Below are 20,665 nucleotides of genomic sequence, written 5' to 3' on the forward strand. Positions count from 1 at the left end.
ATATAAAAGTAACTAAATAATAATACTTATAAAAGAAGTGATAGCTTAGTGGTTAAGAAACTGAGCTTCTCGATCGAGGGGTCCAAGGTGTAAATTGAGATGAAACGGATAGCAGTTTAGCCAGATATTTATTTATATATTTATTGTAAAAGTAACACAAAGTTATATTACAACAGGGCAGACTTAATGCCTAATGGCATTCTCTAAAAGTCAACCCTTGGTGATTGGAGAGAATTTGCGGCAGGTGTTAAATAAATAAACAATATAATACATTGAGGATAAATAAATAATATACATATTTTATACACACATACATAAATATGTTTAAAATATAATAAATAAATATACATATAAGTGATAAGAGAGAAAAAAAGCTTTATTTGTCAGATGAGGTGCGCAGATGCTCTCGGACAAGTTTTTTGAAAATAGCTTTGCTGGGTGCTTTTCTGATGTGCACGGGCTGGGCGTTCCAGAGCAGAACTGCCTGAACAGTGAAAGAGAAATGGAAAACGCCACTATTATGTGTTGGAATGTCTGCTTTTAAATTGTGGGACGACCGAAGCGTTTTATCGTGTGTTAAGTACCGGTACCGGAAAGAATTCTTCAGATAAGAAGTGGTATTGGAATCAGATACCGGATATTCGGCAAACCTTGTAGCCGGATAGCCTGATATCCGAAATCCGAACGTTGCTAAAACATAGAGGATATGAGACATAGTCAGCTGTATCACGCTTTAATCTTACCTAGCCAACCTGTATGAAACACTATAAGCCTGCAGCCCAACAAATGTGTAAGAGTGATTTTAGGCATGAAAATACGAGTAGTCTTTAGAATTCCTGCAGTGTGTTTTATTGAATAAATATATAAGATAAAAAAAATTAACAAAAAAATATAACCGACTTCTATATCACTACAAAGTAAAAAATAATTCAAATAAATGTTGGTTTTGTACATATTTCTGAAGTCGGCGGTCAATACATTTTGATTGATAGCGGCGTAAACAGCGTGCCAATTCATAAATTGAGAAAAATTCAAATAGTCCGAGACCGGAAATCGAACCCAGAACCTCTCAGTTACGCGCCGAGTGCTCTACCAGTTGAGCTATCCAGGGCTATATCCAGAAAGAATAATTAAATATATTTACATGGGTTGAGGAGTTCCCCTCATTTTCTCCAGAATCCATAGATGGATCCTAACCATATTTAAGTGGGACTAACTTCCAGCTTGTCTCTACATAATAAAAAAATATATATACCGGCCGAATTGACAACCACCTCCTTTTTGAAGTCGGTTAAAAAATAATACACTGGATTATTCTGAAAAAATAGAGTATCGTCTACGCGATGGGTCTCCTTACGCCCAAAATAACTTGTGTGAGCGACGGCGGGGCGCGGCGGCGGCGGCGGCGGCGGCAGTGTGGGCTGCGCGCGCGGCCGGCCTGCGTCGTGCTCGCGGACCTCGGGGACATGCTGCATCTACTGCTGCCGCTGCTGCTGAGCGTCGCCGCCCAATCTGATGTACAAATCGGTCAGTTGTGGCTAATATTTCAATAGACTAATGTCTACATTACTTCGTTTCGTTTGCTTCAATGTAGAGAATAACTAACAAAATGTAGGTCAACACGCATAAAAAAGTAACTAAACATTCTAGATCGTGTTTGTCAAACAACTAAACTCCTTACTTATGAAACTTAAATGCGTGTTTGATACGATATTCGTAATATTTTCGATACAAAGACTTGATAAAGACAGTTATTGTTTGCCAAATAGGCGGCCGGCTTTTCTGACCTAAGTATTCATTTTATGGACCTATATACACTTTATATATGTACATTAGGTAAATATATTCAAAAATCTGTCAAGTACATGTGGCTAATTCATTAAAGCTGTGTATATTGAATTTTGTTATAAAATGTGGTTGCGGTTTAATATGCAAAATGCTTTGATTTTATTATTTTATTATTTATCCGCGATTTGAACTCAAATAACTCAAATACTTTTACGGTTGCTTATATGAACAAAAAAACACAAATAGAAATTTGAAATAATATCAATATTTAGCGAAACGGCTGGATTAGACCAAATAAACCGCGAGGAGTTTGTTTATACAGGCGTAGTTGAGGGAGAGCCGACGCGCGCGGAGCGGCTGGCGGCGGCGCTGGACGCGGCGCTGGGCGGCCCGCCCGTCGACACCACGCACGTCGAGCCGCTCGAGCCGCTGGCGCTGCCGCCGCACGTCTGCCTGCAGGTGACCTGATCCCTCCCCGTCTTCCAACAAAATCAATACTCGATCATCATCATCAGCATCAGCAACCCATTACTGCCCCACTGCTGGGCACGGGTCTCCTCTCTTAATGAGAAGGAATAGGCCATAATCCACCGCGCTGACCAAGTGCGTTGGTAGTGCATTGGTAGACTTCACACACCTTTGAATTTTTTTTTAAAAACCTGTCAGGTATGCAGGTTTCCTCACGATGTTTTCCTTCACCGAATAGCAAGTGATAATTAATTTCTAATACGCACATAACTTTGAAAAATCAGAGGGGCGTGCCTGAGATTTGAACCTCGGACCCCTCGATTGAGAGGCTGATTTTTATTGTTACATTCGTGTGCAACGTCAGGCCAGCAGGGGCGTGAGCGCGGTGGTGAGCGGCGGCGAGGCGGCGGCGGCGGCGGCGCGCGCCGGCCTGCCGCTGCTGCTGGCGACGCCCGCGCGCGGCGACCCCGCCACGCTGCAGCTGCACCCGCACCCCGACGTGCTCGCCGAGGTACTCCTCTCGGTTCGACCGGCATCCTACTGGTTATGATATTTAATCTGGTTTAGCGACATTTACGTTGGCATGTTATAATTTTTAGCGTCGTGGAAGGCAATCGGTATTAATATTCGGTGGAATATCCCGAATTAATGATTTTGGAAGAACGTAACGTGTGTAATGCTTGCGGCAGGCGTGCGCGGCGCTGTGCGAGGCGAAGGGCTGGCGCAGCGCGGTGCTGCTGCACGAGGGCAGCGCGCGCGGCGTGGCCAGCCTGGCGCCCGACCCCGAGCGCCTGCAGCTCGTGGCGCGCCAGCTGCCGCCCGCCGAGGACGAGGCGCTGCTCAGGTCGTACAAACAAAACACACCATACGATTACCACCCGACCTCCTCGACTTCACACAGACATGTCGAATTAAAAACATAACGATTATATTTTAAGTTTTAGTATACGACCCCAATTAGGTGTAGGGATTGCAGTCTTGAGCTTTTGTTGGGAGACAGTACCGTTATATATATTCGTGATCACGACCGATCTGAAGTCTGTACGATTTCGTTATAATAATTATTATGTGACTTAAATTAAGAACTAGGAACACTCGCAGGAACCTGCTGCTGGTGCTAAAAAAGTATGGCGCGACGAACTTCATAATCTGGTGCGAGGTGGAGTGCGCGTGGCGGGTGCTGGACGCGGCGCAGCGCGTGGGGCTGCTGGCGGCGCGCCACTCCTACCTGGTGCTGGCGCCCGACCTGCACACCGCGCCACTCGCCGACTTCAGCTACGGCGGCGCCAACATCACCGGTGCACGCTTAGGGCTCGTACACAAAACTGCGATGCGACGCGATGCGAATTCGCAACGCAGAAAATTGCGACACGAATTGCTGCGATGCGATATCGTGCGGCATAGCGTCTCCCAGGGTGACCATTCTTTCGATAACCGTCAACCGTACGGAACGTATTTTGAAAATTTGGTCGTGACATGGATCGTAAAAAGAAGTTTGCACTTTTGTTATTGCTTAAGAGATACAGGAAAGAGTAACAAAGAAAATTTTGGGTTCATCCATTTATTATATATCATTTATTTTATATTTAGTTTCCCAAAGAACAGGGCACTCCTCAATCAGTAATATAAAAGAGTAATTTACATTAAAGTATACGTCTTCCCACCCAACTAATACAGGTCTGTACGTCTTCCCTACACGCTCTCTCAGAACGAACTAAAAATGGCGTCAACAAGTGTGACGAAACATCGCAGGAATGTACGATGCGTCAAGGGAGCTCGCAGATTTTTACGATGCGACGTCGCATCGCAGTTTTTTGTACGAGCCCTTACACCCGCTTTCTTTGTCTACTTTGTCAATATTGGTGGCTTTATTCACATCACTGTCATCAGTGTCATCACTTCCTTAGATAACGTTGGTACGTTGTGTAGTTCGTTTGCGTTTTAACCTGTGGTTTCAACGTATTGTGGCTGCATAATGTGGCCAAGTTGGTACTTTTGTTATAAAATTACTTAGAACTCCATTCTTTCTTTAAATCAAATCAAATAAAACAATTGATCTTGCTGTATTTGTCATCTCGGCTTTTCATACAACTATAACCGAAATTATTAGAAAATTGGAGCCGCAATGGGACGAACAATTGACGATGTTTTTTCTGACACGCAGTGGTACAGCTGTTCGATCCGGAATCGGAAGACGTGATCCACGCCATGGAAGCGTGGCGCGACGCCTACCGCAGCCGCCTCGGAGAACACGTTAACGAAACCGAGTTAGAAGAGGTATTATTTATATTATTACGGAAAACAAAGAATGTCTTGTCATACATTCTGCATCATTCCCGGCTACAAGTCGCGTCACTGGTTAAGAAAATTGTTGAACTCACCGTTTATGCGTCGCAGGTGACGAGGAACCCGCCCTCGGCGCTGGTGTTGGCGTTCGACGCCGCACGCATCGTGCAGCGGGCGCTGGAGCGGCTGCAGCTGCCGCCCGGCGAGCCCGGCTCCTGCGAGAGCGGCACCGCCGCCTTCCACGCGGACACCCTGCTCAACTACATTCGATCAGTGAGCACCGTCGACACCGTTACCGCGCGAGACCCGGTAACGCCACGTAACGCATGGGCATCGTGCAGGAGGAGTGGGCGGGCGCGAGCGGGCCGCTGGCGTGGGGCGCGGACGGCGCGCGGCGCGAGGTGCGGCTGCGCGTGGCGGAGCTGGCGGCGCGCGGCACGCTGGTGGGCGCGGCGGCCTGGGCGGGCGGCGCGCTGGCGTGGCGGCCGCGCGCGCCCGGCCCGCCGCCGCCGCGCGACCACATGGTCAACCGCACCTTCACCGTGCTCGTCGCGGAGGTGACGCCGTCCTCTCTCTTATCAAAATCAGTATGAAAATATTAAACGCTTCGAAGTGTCTTCGTCCATTTAAATTGTGCTTTTATTTTTAGAACAAGCCTTACGTGATGAAACAACAATCGTCGGAGCGGCTGCTAGGTAACAAACGTTACGAAGGTGGGTTATCCCTTTTCTACGATTCTTGTATTTTACGGAATTATAATCGTCGTAATTTTGATTATGTATTGGTCAGGATTCTGCATCGAGTTGATCGAGCGGCTGGCGCAGCTGCTGCAGTTCAACTACGTGTTCGCCGAGCAGGAGGACGGCGTGTATGGCAGTCTAGACAAGAATGGCCAGTGGACCGGAATGATGCGCCGCCTTATAAACGAACCGGTGACAAACTAACTTATAATTTAAGTTTTAGTATACGACCCTAATTAGGTGTAGGTGTAGGTGTGTAACGATTTCAATATGATACTATATGTATCGGATCTAAGTATAAGTGGTAAAAACTTTTGGGGGACCTTAGAGGCATAATATTGTTCAGTTGTCAAATGGGTGCTATTGTGTTCTGTTGCTGTACTAAAACAGAGGCAATTAAAATTTTAATTTAGTCCTCAGGAGTAGCAACGCACCTGTAGCTTACCCAGGAAGGACTGCAATACTATACGGAGCTAATAGAAGATGTCCCTAGACGGTGGTGATCACACATCACAAGTAGATTGCGACCTGTATTTGGTGAAAAAATATATAAATCAGACATAGGTAAACTCAAGTTGTTTAGAAAAGAAACCGTCATAAAAGATGCATTTTGCAGAAAATAAAATAGAAATACAAAATCGGTTGCAGAATATCGACTTTGCGATCACGGATCTGACGATCACGGCGGAGCGCGAGAAGGCGGTGGACTTCACGACGCCCTTCATGAATCTCGGCATCAGCATCCTGTTCCGCAAACCCGCGCCGCCCGAGCCCGCGCTCTTCGCCTTCCTCCTGCCCTTCTCCAACGGCGTAAATATATACTTTCCATTTCATATATCTACTGGAAAAACAATTATTTATTGGTTTTTGATTAGTGTAAAAAGGCAGGACAAAGGTAACGTGGAGCACATTAAGAAGACGAATGTAGTCAAAATAGTCATAAAATCCCAATTTACCATGACGTGTTATCAAATAAATCACAAATGTTTTATTCAAAGTAGATTCTTTACAGAACTCTTTTTGAACGTCAATATATCTACCTGGATAGAGATCTTACGTTCACAAAGGTTGTTTACAAATATAGTCATTTTTTCTATAAATTCTATTTTTGGTCCTCTTTATACAGCAGAGGCAATCCGAAAGACAGATAGAGGCGTCCCATTTGTCGTAATATAATTAATGGCGTGAATACTAATAATAAAGGGCGTGTTAACAATGCCGTGTATTGATGTATGGTGCAGGTGTGGCTGTGCCTGGGCTTCGCGTACCTGGGCACGTCGCTGGTGCTGTACGTGGTGGGGCGGCTGTGCCCCGAGGAGTGGCAAAACCCGTACCCCTGCGTGGAGGAGCCGCCCGCCCTCGAGAACCAGTTCACGCTCGCGAACGCGCTCTGGTTCAACCTGGGCGCCGTACTTCTGCAGGGCTCCGAGATCGCTCCCGTGTTAGCATTCACTCTGACAGAATCTGACAAACCAATATGAAATAAAAGAATATACATATATGTATAACATAAAATTGTTGCATTCAGGATATCTCAAGGAAGTATAAACTACTAATACTAAGCGAATCCGTAACAATCACGCGCACGATAAGCTTACAAATTGTGATTAGTTTGATTGTATAAAGAGCATGTGTTGCGTGTGTGCAGGGCGTACGGCACGCGCGCGGTGGCCAGCGTGTGGTGGCTGTTCGCGCTGGTCATCACGAGCAGCTACACGGCCAACCTGGCCACGCTGCTCGCCACCAAGTCCTCCACGCCGCTCTTCACGGACGTGCGCGAGCTCGCCGAGAACGACCTCGGCATCACCTACGGTGCCAAGAGCGGAGGCTCCACCTTCACTTTCTTCAATGTACTTGCCCTTTTACCAACATTGTGCAGTACGATAAGGTTATTTATTATTAAATGACACGTGGACGACTGCACGGTGGGTTGCATTTGGTAGAGATCAAGTTAGACATCTAAAAACTCATTGTTGAATAGATCCACTATAACGGTGGTTTATAAAACCGAAATTATATTCTTATGGAAATGACGCGTATTATAGATGTTAGGCACTTTACTGACTTATTTAATTAAGAAGCAAATAAGACATGATTCCTATTAATAGCGAAAATATCATGATGATGAAAATAAAGTCTATGAATGATAAATGATAATACTTGGAATAAAATACTTTGGCTAAGTATGTTTTCCGTATCACATATATTTTTATCTCTAGTACCTATCCATCAAAACTCAAAGTGATCGAAAATCAAAGTGATCAATAATATAGGTAACCCGAATAATGTTTTGTTTATTTCAGGAATCTAAAAACGATTTATACCAGAGCATGTTTAAGAAGATGATGGAGCAGGAGATGCCCGGGAACAACGAGGCCGGCATCAGCAAGTAATGTACAATTTTTATTATTCTAGAAGTAGCAAACGACTCTCCTCTCACGCACTCCTCTCGATGGTAAGTTGCAACTACCGCCCTCGGAGATTCATTATAAACCAAATGGAATCAATGAGAGCTTCCCGAGGAGAGAAACGCGTTGTTACCCCGAGGAGTCAATTGAAACGCTTTGGATATGTCTTAACACACACGAGATAGCATAACACAGCGGTGTATAAGTAACACTGTCGTTATTATCTCGGTGCCTCCGGAATCGCACCACAAAGAGTACACCACCTTTCATACAACGCAATGTTCTCGTAGCTACTTGTGCCATAGTTTTTCATTACATCATACACTACTTTGTTCTCTTGCAGAGTAATTAATGAAAACTACGCATTTTTTGCGGAGTCCACCACCATCGAGTACACCATCGAGCGAGTTTGCGAAGTCACCAAGGTATTAGACACTCACATAATAAGATCTATGCGACCAAGTTAGTCCCACACTACAGGCAATGTGAGCTTCGATAATCGGAAGGAAGTTTAATTAAGTTCATACGTCGTAGAATATATGATGTCAAATCAAAATTCGGATTAGTATCTATGTTTCCCTTGCCACAGTATTGCCACCCTTAAAAGTGGAAAGCAGCAGCGCGCAAAGCTGATTTTATTAGGCAGAATTAGATTTCGTCGTTATACATTTTTAATTTATGTGACACTTATTATAATTTAAGGTGGGAGAACTCTTGGACAGCAAAGGTTACGGTATTGCTATGAAAAAGGGTAAGAGATTTACATTATTGGATCGTATTTGTATTGTTTTTAATCGGAGCAGAAAAGTATATTTAATATATGTTGCTATTACAGGTTCGCAGTATCGTCAAGCGCTAAACCTGGCGCTGTTGAACCTGCAGGAGGAGGGCGTTCTGCGCGAGATGAAGAACCGCTGGTGGAACGAGGCTAACGGGGGCGGCGCCTGCAAGGTAAACCTCGGCAACGCCACGGTCCACCTTCACATCGATTTCTACCGATCGTCTCGTCATGCCCGCTAGATACACTTATAATAAATAATATTCAACCATATCGCGTATAGGAGAGCGAGGGACGCGAGAACGAGAAGCTGTCGATGCGTAACTTCCTGGGGCTGTTTCTGGTGCTGGCGGTGGGCAGCGCCCTGGGCGTGGTGGTATCCTGCTGCGACCTGGCGTGGGCGGCGGCGCGGCACCCGCGAGACCCCTCGCAGCCCTTCCTGCGGCGGATGTGGGCCGAGCTGCGCTTCGTGTTTCGGTTCCAGCAGTCGGTGAAGCCGGTGCGCGGCGCGCTCAGCCCGCCGGCCAGCGCGCGCGCCAGCCCCGCGCCCAGCGCGCCCGGCAGCGCGGACAGCGCGGACAGCGCGGCGGGCAGCGCGGGCAGCGCGGCGGGCGACGCGGGCGAGGCGCGCGACGCGGGCCGGCTGCGCTCGCCGTCGCTGCGGTCGGCCAGCGCGCGCCGCTCCTCCATGCACGTGGCGAGCGTGCGGCGCGCGCGACACACCACGGCGCAGCCTAAATAGTCTCCAGCTAAACCATACTAAATACCTTTGTCAATTAACAGTGTGTAATGTTTTCAGCTGGGTACATCCTTTCAGTGGTATATATAAAGTTAAATTAAAATTTATATTACTTGTAGCAGTAACATAGAAATCAGACACTTAGTTTAAGGTAACAATTGAAATGTAAATCATGTCGACACAGAATCTTCGTACTTAGATACTACTGTTCTTGATTTTGGGTATTATTTTAATTGTCACGCAGCTATCGGTCGCATATCGATCTAATATTCATAATTATTGCCATTAGGTACCTATATATAAAAAGTGCAAAGATTCTGGTCTTAATTAATTAATGTAATTGAATTTAATTGGAATTAAATGTAATTAAAATTGAATAGTGTAATTTAATGTATGTATTATTTAAATGTATTTAACTATTATTTTAATGTATTTACAGTTTAATAAATGAGTGATGTACATTTAAAATAAATTGTTTTATTCGTGCTATCAATAGATGGTAGGCTTCGTATTCTGGTTCCATCTTCACGAGCACGCGTTCAGCGCCCTGCGCCCTGCGTCCTCCTTCCATCTGCTTCCGTCCCTCCTACTCCCATCACCATTAGCCCTAATAATAGAAATTATCTAAAATCACAGTAGGTAAAATCCTTCAAAATTTACAACTATGTAAATAACAGGCAGCTAAACACGTGAGCGGAATATCGTCATTGTTAATATGATCACTTCATACCTACCATGTTTTATCAATTTGGTTATCAATTCTGGTTTTATATTTTATATTATACGAACATTTTAACCACTGAATCACGTTATCCGCTAAAATGAGTGCGCATATTAGATCTCAACACAATTTTAATACACTATGAGGAAACAGGCACACAGTGTTATCAAATCGCAACGTTGTTTCGTCAGTTGTCATTTTTATTTTGTTAACACGCTTTTATTTTAAAAGTAGCAAATGAAACAGGATAAGTATTAACATAACCATCCATACCCTCTACTCGAACGACGTTTCTAACAAAGTATGCCTCTTTTTCAAATTTGATTTTATTGGTATATCTATACCTTTTTTGTTACTTCAGATACAACCTTTAAAAGGCAGTTTGAAAGAGACATCAGGTTACTTTTGTTTTTTGTTTTGACTTTATGTAATACATTAATATCCTGCAGTGGTGGACCCAGGGGCGGGCTCGAGTCCCTCATTCATCATAAACTTAAACTTAAATTCATTCATAACCTGTTAAAGGGTCTGCGAAATTTCAGAAATAGGGTGACATTTTATTCGTCATAAAATTATTTTAAAGTCGCCAGAGGATCTTGTGACTACTGATCCCGAGCTATGGGGACCTGTTTGGGATTCTGTTTGGAATTGACAACCTTCTCCTTTTTTTGAAGGTTGTCTCCTGTCGTTCTTCTGCTTCGTTAAGCTCCGTTTTAATGCTGCCCAAATTCACTTAGGTATACATTTTCATATAAATATTTTATGTAATACATTAATAGCAAATCGTAGGAGCCTCCTAACGTTAAGTACCTAATCCACGGACAGAACATTCTTATCGTTTTAAATCTTTCAACACTATGTTTGAACACCTCACATAAGTAAGTATTTGTGATCATTATACACATCAGAAACCAGAAACGAGTATGTATACAAAAAAAATAAGCGATTCACTTGTACCTACTACAAGGATGAGGTATTCGAAACACCAAGAGTTCTATAAACAAGTAGCTCCCTTGTGATTATGGTTTCACATTAACCCTGTGAAATTTCACTACAAGGCCTGCAAGGGATTAAAGAAACGTTTATCTTCGGCTTCGGCAAAAGTCGTTCCTGCTCGGGCATGCAGATGTGTGTTCGTACGAATAAATCCATGAAGTTCCTCTGTCGAAGGCGGTGCACGTCACCGGGCCGGCGCCGAGGGCGGGCGGGGAAGAGTGGCGAGCGAGGGCGCAGGCGCGGCGCTATCGAGCGCGCGGCGCGCGCGGCCGGCGGCAGTCCGCGGCCGCCTCGCCATGGACGTGCCGCCCGGAGCCGCGCGCCCCCTCGTCAACCCCGACGAGTACGGCGAAGTCGACACCACCAGGTTCGCACCCTTCCACACCCGAACCGGATCCGCTCGTTCCACCCGAGATCCGCTCCCTCGCCACACGCCGTGCTTTGGTAACCCAAAAACGTTTCACTGTTGCGGAAGTTCTGTCCCCATGGACCCATCCAGAAAAATTATCTAAGTTGCAACTGAGCCTTTAATATTTTTGTCGGTGAAATATTCATAACGATAAGTACCTAAGTCGGAGCTTTTGCCGTACGATAAGCTTAAATTACACCTTTAAGCACGAAAATCAATACAATGCTCAAACCGAGACCATATATTTTGCAATCGGGCCATTCGGGGCCCGCACCCGCACTCGGGGCGGCCTACAATTTTGAATCACAATTCAAAATTTCTGGCGATCGTATCTCGTAACTACGTCGCCTCTCTGGCTTAGTGGCTGTCCTTCAACTTCAACTCCGGGAAGTCGATTTGCGATTGGTGATATTTATTTACTAAGTAGTAAGCAACTATCACAAGAAATATAAAATACTTCCTTTATATGATGATTTTACATAGCAGTTAAATAAAAAAAATAATGATTAGATAGCCCGTTTTACATAATAACTAGTACTATCGTAGTACCATGACCTTTAAGTGTAGATAACGACGGAGAATCATATTCTGCTAAAACTTCAATAACAATCACTGTTAATAGTAACATAATTTATAAGTCTGAAATTCCCAAAATCACTATTGTATATTTGAAGCATTTATATATGATCCAAGCCCTTGAGATGGAGGTTCGCGGGATGTCCGCGGGCGCGGCCGCGCGGGGCGTGCGGGCGGGCAGAGAGGCGCGGGGAGCGGGACGCGGGACGTGATAACATGCTTATCAAAGAACTTGTATTTCCTTACAATTCTTCCAATACTTACAAATTTATTGATTATACCTTAACTTCATTATAAACATATACCACGAAAACATCTTAGGATTATTTGATTACAAAAACTCTCTTAGCGGTAAATCAGTCACTACATAGGTACAATATAAGTGTTACAGGTGAAAAGGTACATATACTATTAAATATATACAATGCACGTAAGCAGGTACACGTTCCATCTCTAAGTACGGTTGCGAACGAGTACCACAGAGAAGAGGCTAATCAATTAAGTACCTCACCTGAACCTAAAGGAACATCTACTACGTTCACATTTGTATGTTTATTTCAAAGACATTCAGCTATGTCATTGTAGCAATTTGAAATTTTGAATGGAAATATTAAATTCCAATTATAAATGTTGTGAAGCAAGTGTAGTTTACCAATTACAATAGATATAGGCAGACGTTGTACGTTGATAGGCGTAGGACTCTAGATAGGTACATTTAAAGAGTATACCTACGTATTAGATCCTTCGTGGATTTCAAAATTTATTATTGAAATATTGAACAACGTTCTAGGTACCCAGCTCCCAAAGATGCGACGCACAAGGTGCGGGGTCGCAGCGACCTGCTGGAGCTGGCATGCGGCGGCGCCGTGGACCCCGAATTGCTCACCGTCAAGACATTTTACTTCTTCTTCTACTCCGCCTTCGGCTCCCTGTTTCCGCTCATGGGCGTGTACTTCAAGCAGATGGGAATGAACGCCGGCCAATGCGGGCTGCTCATAGGCACGCGACCTTTCGTGGAGTTCCTCTCGGCGCCCTTCTGGGGCGGGTTGGCGGACCGCTGGCAGAAGGGCCGCACCCTGCTGCTGGCGTCGCTGGGCGCCTGGATCGTGTTCACGTTGCCGCTGAGTTGGGTGCAGCCAAGCGCCGTGGCGTGCGTGCAGCCCGTGAACAGCACCATGTACAACCTGGTGTCGCCGAGCTACGACGAGGAGCCGTCGCCGTCGACGCGCGCCTTCCACATGCCGACCGGCGGGCGCGAGGGCTCGCCGCTGCCGGTCTCCGACGCGCTCAACTACGACGCCGTGGGCAACGCCAACTGGGTCACGCCGCTGCACTCCTCCATCGTGTACACCACGCCAGACATACAGAAGACGTTCTTCCTGCTTCTCTTGCTCGTAGTCATAGGCGAATTCTTCAGCGCGCCCGCCATCACCCTGGCGGACTCCGCCGTTATCACCTTGCTCGGAGAAGACGCTGACAGGTAAAATCATCAATATTTAAACAGATTAAATGTCAAAATAAACGTAAATTAACCCCGTGCAACAAAGTATGTGCCTCTCCGTATGTATGGTCTCGCCACTCATTACGTTTTCGAGGTACGAGCAGGAGCGCTCATCTCGGAGAGCTTGCGCAATCAGCGCGAGGGGGCAGAGGTCACGAGGTTTCGGTAAGCGGGCTGATCTATAAGTGCACAACTGAAAACCTCGCAAACTGATTGGATAACTTAATGTGCCAACTTTTATACGATTTAAATTTAAAAAGTGTTGAAACTGAACAATATCGCAGAGTGTAACACAACACAAAGTAACAAATTTATCAAATTTTAATTGCAATATTCACAAAAAATATCAAATAAGGAAAGAATCGAACAAAACCACAAAATATTTGCGTTTCCGTAGGTGCAACCGTACGATAAATTTTGGACAAACAAATCAAGGAACTCATTTTTCAAGAGTCAAAATTATTCAATAACGAGAGATTAATGATTAATATTCAGTGTTTTATTTTATAACAATCAATCACTCTGCATTATTTTAAAATTATGTAATGTAACGTCCAAAATGGCAGTATTGACATAAGGACATAAAACATCATGCAACTTTTTGCTAGCCCGCCCATTTGTCTATAATAATCAAGTGTGTTAAACCAAATCCTGCGTGTACTTACTTATAGCACTTTGATTTTCTGATACTTTCATGAATTTATGGTAATAGATAAATATTTAGATAGTAAAAGTTATTACTTTACCAGGGCCGGATTTAAGGGAGGGCAACCGGGGCGGCAGCCCCGGGGCCTCCACAAAAGAGGGGCCCCCACAATAGAGACGTCGGTTTTTTTTTTTAATTCCGACTAGTAAACACTAGTAAAAAATATATCTTTTCCTTTGGTATTTTTTTCGCTGTTTTACCTTTATCTGTACTTTTTACAAACGTGAATACTAAAAGAATCTACCTGCGTTTTACAATAAAATATTTATTGAAAAACTCAACTGAAAAAATTTATCATTTTATCCAGAAAATAATTAGGGGCCAGGGGCCTCCACTCCTTTTGTTGCCCCAAGGCCTCTAGACCTCTAAATCCGGCCCTGTACTTTACACACCCTTCAGCAAACCAAAAATGAGTTTTTTAAAGACTCGACTGTCAAAGTAGAGTCTTTAAAGAATTCGTTTTGAATGTCAATAACCTATTAGTATTTGAGTGAGTTTCGGCGGTGAGGTGTGTATTGTGTGTGGGTGCGCAGGTACGGGCACCAGCGCATGTTCGGCTCGCTGGGCTGGGGACTCGCCATGTTCTTCGTGGGCATCGCGCTGGACCACAGCACGGCGTTCAGCGTGCACCCCTGCGGCGGCCCGCAGCGCTACGAGAAGAACTACACCATCTGCTTCGCCACCTTCTCCGTGCTCATGGGCGCCGCGCTCATCACGGCCACGCAGGTACCCCGCCTTGCTAATCCATCGTATTAATCCTTACGCTTATACTTATATTTGACTACTTTTCTGAGAAGGTCATTTCTTTAATGCAAAATTAAACAATTTAATTATTAAAAATAAACCCAACTGCGTAGAAATAATTATCTGAATAGGGATAAACAAATATTTACAAGAAATATATTAAACTGATAATTTTATAGGATGCTGCTCCACAATTGAGACTAATCCAACGACATTTCATATGTTCAAATCGTATAGTATACACATACCTACACACTACACATGTGTCTGTGTATGTAAGAACGTATTTAGTGACTTCGCGTAGCGCAAATGCCCCGTGATTGAAGACCCAACGTAAAGTAACAGCAGAATATATTATATCCGTCCGTTACACGCTGCAGATCAAGTTCAAGTACGAAGCGATGAGCGCGGAGACGCCGCCGGCGCCGGCGCCGCCCGCCGAGCCGTCGCACGAGGAGCGGCTGCAGGAGCAGCTGGCGGCGCAGCTGCAGCTGCCCGGCCTCGACACCAGCGCGCCCGCGCCGCGCCAGCCTGCGCTCGAACACGCCAAGGTACCAAGCTGATACACTTCATCATCAACCCATTATTGTCCCACTGCTGGGCACGGGTCTCCTCTCCGAAAGAGAAGGATTAGGACATAGTCCACCACTCTGGCCAAATTTGTATTGCGTGAACTTCACTTACCTTTAATTATTTTTTTATAAATCTCTCAGGTATGCAGGTTTCCTCACGATGTTTTCCTTCATCGTCTAAGCAAGTGATAAATAGTTTGGGCTGGGGCTTTGAACCTCGGACGCCTCGATCGAGAGGCCGAGTTTCTTAACAACTAGGCTATCGCTGCTTTTTAGCTAATTCACTTACCACTACTTTTTTATCATACTGAATATAAAACGAACCTACAGTCCATTTGATGGTAAGAGGGTAATGCTGCCGATGGACTGCTTTAATCAACCCCAGCTAGAATTAGATTTCCACCAGAGGTTGGCCACAGATGCTTTGAAACCCCCTGAGGGCTAAGTTGGAACGCCTCGAATAAGTATGTCTCCAGGTGACATTATTTGAAATTGGTGTGACCGTGGTGCCTTCTGAGTCGTAACACAAAGGGTTCTACCACCTTTTTACTTACTTGAACTTTCGAATACTTTCACAAAATTATTTACGATAAGAGTTTTAATTTAACATCGATGACCGCTGTAACTCGTACACATGTATTCATATTTCTTTATGGCAAACGTAATGTATAAAAAACTTTTCTGCTTGCTTACGTATTTTTTAATAGTTTAATTAAGACCATTAGTGCGCGCGCAGGTGTTTCCCGTATAAGGTCTACGAGATGTTATAGGTAATTATAAGACATTCATATGAAACGATAATTAATCTGCACAAATAGCAGTTTATCTTAAGTGATGTGGAGGACCATTTCTTTGCTATTTAGAATTGGTAACAAATAGGTACGATACTCGTAATATCATCATGAAAAGCAGTGAATGCTGATTTATATGCCTACCGAAAACGACATTTGACAATTTCTGCCTGCTAAAATAAGAAGATCGCTCCTTCAGATATATCTACATCGCATTTACACGTGCCAGCACAAAGCATAGCCAAGTCCGGACTTCGGTCTTTTCTGGGTACCAATTTTATAAAATAAACCCATGATGTACATAAACTTCATCCCGCCGGGATCTTAGGTTAGGTCCCTGGTACCAGGGAGGTAAGTAAGAGAAAAAAATAGTTGCCTATAAAAATACTGAAAAAGATGTTGCGTTTGCGTGTGGGCAGGTGTTCGCGCAGACCACCCGCGAGATGCCGGAGTGGGTGACGGTGCTACGCCAGTTCCAGAACGTGAAGGCTGCCTCGTTCCTGCTGGTCGCCTGGTTCATGGGCTTCGGCATCGGTCTCATCTTTACCTTCCTCTTCTGGCATCTCCAGGTTCACATTTTATATCTTAGATATTATGCTACTTCGCGTATTATGTTTATTCAGCAATTGGTATAGGGCCATTTTATTTTTTATTCTAAGTTACGTATAAATGTGACGTTCTTGCATATAATAATAAACTTTTTACCTTATATGTAAATTAATGTTGGTCACAACGTAAGTGATTGATGTTACGCAGTAGGTGGTTGTAACGGTGCCTATAAACAATAAACACGGCATTACACATAGTGCCATAATAACGGGTGACATGCGCATGTTCCAGGACATCGGCGGCTCGCCCACACTGTTCGGCGTGGCGTCCGTTATCAACCACATCTCCGAGATCTTCGCCTACTTCTTCAGCTTCAAGCTGATCACGCAGATGGGACACGTCAAGGTACCGTAATACCGGAGCGCACTTCATCACTACTACCGTTTCATTTTTCACATTAATGAACACCACTTGACGCTTGGTGACGCTTAAATAGTGGAATCCTTACATAATTACACATATTTAACATTCGTGTTGCTTGTTACTGTAATATAATTTTACATTTTTACGTATTTTAAGAATATCGATAATGACATATTTACGAGTAGAATTTCAAATTATGATGAATATTTATCTTCATCTTCGGATCGATCGTTACGATTACCGTACCTACCATGTGACTGTGATCGGTGCAGGTGCTGTGCTTGGGATTGGCGGGCAACGTTCTGCGGTTCCTGTATATCGCGTGGCTGGCGGACCCTTGGTGGGTACTGCCCTTCGAGTTCGTGCAGGGCGTCACGCACGCCGCCGTGTGGGCCGCCTGCTGTTCGTACATCGCACACGGCTCGCCCGCCCGCCTCCGGTCTTCCGCGCAGGGCGTATTGCAAGGTGGGCCGTAATTCGTGCCTCGTCGCACGTCGAGCTATGTATATGTCGAGATACGGTTATCGCATAATATTAAACGCGCGCAGGACTTCACCACGGGCTGGGACGCGGCTGCGGCGCGGTGATCGGCGGCATCGCGGTGGCGAAGTGGGGCACGACGCGCACGTTCGCGGGCTACGGGCTGCTGTGCGCGGTGGCGCTGGCCGCCTTCGCGTTCGTGAACTTCCGCGGCGGCGAGGCGGACGCGGTGGCGCCGGACGAGGAGGCGCGCGCGGTGGCCGAGGCGGGCGTGCTGGCGCCGCACGGCGTGCCGTCCAACCCGCTGCCGCGCGCGCTCTCCTCCACGCGCCTCGCCGACCTCGCGCACCACGACCAGTACGGTGCCACGCAGGTACGCGCGCTGGTTCGCTCCCGCCTTGTTGCGTCCCCCACATCGCTCGAAACTAGTTTTTTCAGTATTCATTCGTTGCTTTACATTTGTCTATGCATTTTCATTGCCGTAAACATGATGACCTCGCGGAGGACAAAGACAGGTAGGAGAACGCGTGGCAATTTTAGCGATGATAGTCAATCGAAAAAAGTAACCGCCAAAACTACATTGTGTTATAAAATCAAAAACGCTTAACTACAAGGTCAAATATCAAGAAATAATTATAAATTCGACGAAAAGAGGTCCATTAGCTATAAATTCATCAAAAACTAGTAAGATACCGAACAATATTATATCAAACCCCGAAACCAATCGTTCGTTTATTTGTTTTTAGCTCACTTGAAACTTAGCCTTCACCCTAGTTTTAATTATTTTTCGCATTCAGGTACATAAATATGAATGTATTATGTACAATAAGTGAATCGTGCACGTCGTTTGCAGAGCTACAGCGGCGCGGACAGCCTGAGTGTGCCGGGCGCGCCGCCGGCCGCCGCGCCGCCCGCCGCGCGCCCCGCCAACCCCTTCCTGGCGGACGGCGGCGCCGCGCCCGCCTACCGCTAGGCGCCGCTCCACCACCTCCGTGCGTGCGGTGCTCCCAAGTATTACGGCCCGTTTCAACTTATTAACAACGATCGATTTCTCCACGCTATCATTGTAAGGTCCCTAGTAAATAGAAAAGAAAAAAGTAAGTGTAAAGGCGTCCGTCACTGAAACGTTAGAGAAACGTGCATACGTCTTACTTCCCTGTCTACGTCTACTCGTGTGGTACCTTCCGTTTGTCCACGTTAATGATTTATACGTATATTCATGTGAATACTTACTTATATACCATATTATCTAGTCAAATTTAAAATATTATACTTATAGGAAATGAGGTGCATTTGAAAGACACCCATTGACACTGTTATAATAAAACTGAAAAAATGTATTTTTGATTATACCTTAGTAGTATTGAGATGTAATAAAATTTTCAACTAAAAATCATATGTAGGGCTCGCGAGACCGACCCTTTGGTTAAGTACATAATTCTTTATTGCTTTGATCGCAAGCCGCCGATAAGCCCGTGTTCCTCTGCCCAGCGTGGGCCAGCAGACACCGCCCGGTGCATGTGCTTTTGTTTCTGTACATAGAGATTTACCAGACACATGTGATTATCATAATTATTCACGTAGTGCCGTTCAAGTTTTGGTCGAATTGTATCCCCGTTAATGTTTAATTATTCCTTCATCGCTTTATCTCTCCATTCATTCATTATTTTTAACTAAGTATTATACTTAACGTATACTTAATACGTAGAATAAAAAAAATGATGACCACAAAACAAATATGCAAAACGTTTAAACCTTTAACGTAATAATTGCGATAACAAGTTCTATTTTTTGTGTTCGGTGTATACATTCTCTAAATGTTGTCGCTTCTTAGAGCGGGAAGGAAAGCTCGGTCGATATTGCTCTCATCGCGCTAGAGAACGCCCGGCATCTAACGTCCAACTTCGGGCTCGGGCCTCGGGACTCGGGACTCGGGCCTTGAGACTCATGCCTGGGGCTCGGAGCTCATGGTTCCGATTCACGTTAATCTCTGCGATGTTAGAGTTCGGAACAACTGTGATACACTTATTTACAGGCTTTACAGCTTGCATATCAATGTTCCATAAATATGATAGAGTTGTGTGTTAAATTTATGGTCTGTCTTACCTCTGTCAAACTTATAAGTTATTTGCTTTTCTTGCTTGAAATAATTATTATAAAACTGTAAAAAAACAAGTACTTATTTTGAAATTGTAAAAAATAGTATTGATCGTTAGATTGTTAATTTAAAATTCGTTCCTCGTTGTATATTAACTTACGCTTAAGTAATGAGAAGTATAATGATTTTGTTATAAAATGTATTATTAAATCTTTATTATTTATATTTTAATTAAAGACTCCTCTATTAACATTATACTTGTGTAGCATATTGTCGTTGCTGTGTCAGTCGGATACCCCGCGCGGTACTGCCGCCGGTATCGGCGCGGGTAGCGGCGCGGGTAGCGGCTGTGGGCCACCGACTGACCAAGCAATTAGTAGAAGATCCGAAGCTAAATCGAACTGGACCGAGCTGATAATAGAATGAAACTCATTTTATAGCGAAATTAGTACATTGGGTAATACATTAAAAATGGGTTTGCTAAAAAAATCCTGGACAGGATAATTTTAATTATTTTTTGAAAAATTAATTTTCATTTTGCAGACAACCCTATATCAACGTGTTCACAATAAAACAGCGCTTCTACTGATATAAAATTTTATCTATTATCATCATGAGTGAAAGTAGTTGCCAGCGAAATACCTGTTTATACCTGACAACCCAGTAGTTCGTCCACGTAAATAATAGGCAACCCAAAGCCTGCACATTCTGTATGTTTTTAACATTCACTCAGAATAGAATTTTCTTATTATCTTGATGTTGCAAAATTTAATTTTCAATTAAATTTTAATTTTTCAAAAAATAATTAAAATTATCCTGTCCAGAATTTTTTTAGCAAACCCATTTTTAATGTATTACCCAATGTACTAATTTAATTATAAAACGAGTTTCA

General features: G+C 44.5%; 2 protein-coding genes across 2 annotated transcripts; both read left to right on the plus strand.

The window, feature by feature from the left end:
- Positions 1-45: 45 nt before the first annotated feature.
- On the plus strand, positions 46-9,673 carry LOC140744681 (glutamate receptor ionotropic, kainate 2). The gene is made up of 18 exons (XM_073076293.1): positions 46-1,527; positions 2,111-2,247; positions 2,621-2,767; positions 2,946-3,100; positions 3,358-3,554; positions 4,421-4,533; positions 4,654-4,815; positions 4,884-5,099; positions 5,192-5,255; positions 5,332-5,474; positions 5,931-6,092; positions 6,524-6,723; positions 6,931-7,132; positions 7,586-7,671; positions 8,034-8,115; positions 8,393-8,441; positions 8,526-8,641; positions 8,752-9,673. The coding sequence occupies exons 1-18, from the start codon at positions 1,344-1,346 to the stop codon at positions 9,208-9,210; spliced, it is 2,874 nt and encodes a 957-aa protein (XP_072932394.1). The 5' UTR covers positions 46-1,343; the 3' UTR covers positions 9,211-9,673.
- Positions 9,674-11,164: 1,491 nt separating this feature from the next.
- Positions 11,165-19,707, plus strand: jef (major facilitator superfamily domain-containing protein 6 jef). The gene is made up of 9 exons (XM_073076294.1): positions 11,165-11,291; positions 12,700-13,389; positions 14,650-14,842; positions 15,241-15,411; positions 16,643-16,792; positions 17,064-17,177; positions 17,468-17,660; positions 17,744-18,048; positions 18,529-19,707. Exons 1-9 carry the CDS (start codon positions 11,221-11,223, stop codon positions 18,646-18,648), a joined length of 2,007 nt encoding a protein of 668 aa, XP_072932395.1. The 5' UTR covers positions 11,165-11,220; the 3' UTR covers positions 18,649-19,707.
- Positions 19,708-20,665: the final 958 nt, after the last annotated feature.

Source organism: Epargyreus clarus, unplaced genomic scaffold (assembly GCF_041222505.1).
Source record: "Epargyreus clarus isolate Ecla_fem2 unplaced genomic scaffold, WU_Ecla_fem_2.2 ptg000009l, whole genome shotgun sequence".
Lineage (NCBI taxonomy): Eukaryota > Metazoa > Arthropoda > Insecta > Lepidoptera > Hesperiidae > Epargyreus > Epargyreus clarus.

Bases quoted from the DNA above. Each gene is read 5' to 3' on its own strand.
- LOC140744681 (XM_073076293.1), top strand. From the start codon at position 1,344: ATGGGTCTCCTTACGCCCAAAATAACTTGTGTGAGCGACGGCGGGGCG. The intron at 1,528-2,110 runs GTCAGTTGTGGC...TTGTTTATACAG, and splicing joins CCAATCTGATGTACAAATCG to GCGTAGTTGAGGGAGAGCCG. The intron at 2,248-2,620 runs GTGACCTGATCC...GTGCAACGTCAG, and splicing joins CGCCGCACGTCTGCCTGCAG to GCCAGCAGGGGCGTGAGCGC.
- jef (XM_073076294.1), top strand. From the start codon at position 11,221: ATGGACGTGCCGCCCGGAGCCGCGCGCCCCCTCGTCAACCCCGACGAG. The intron at 11,292-12,699 runs GTTCGCACCCTT...ACAACGTTCTAG, and splicing joins GGCGAAGTCGACACCACCAG to GTACCCAGCTCCCAAAGATG. The intron at 17,178-17,467 runs GTACCGTAATAC...TGATCGGTGCAG, and splicing joins CGCAGATGGGACACGTCAAG to GTGCTGTGCTTGGGATTGGC.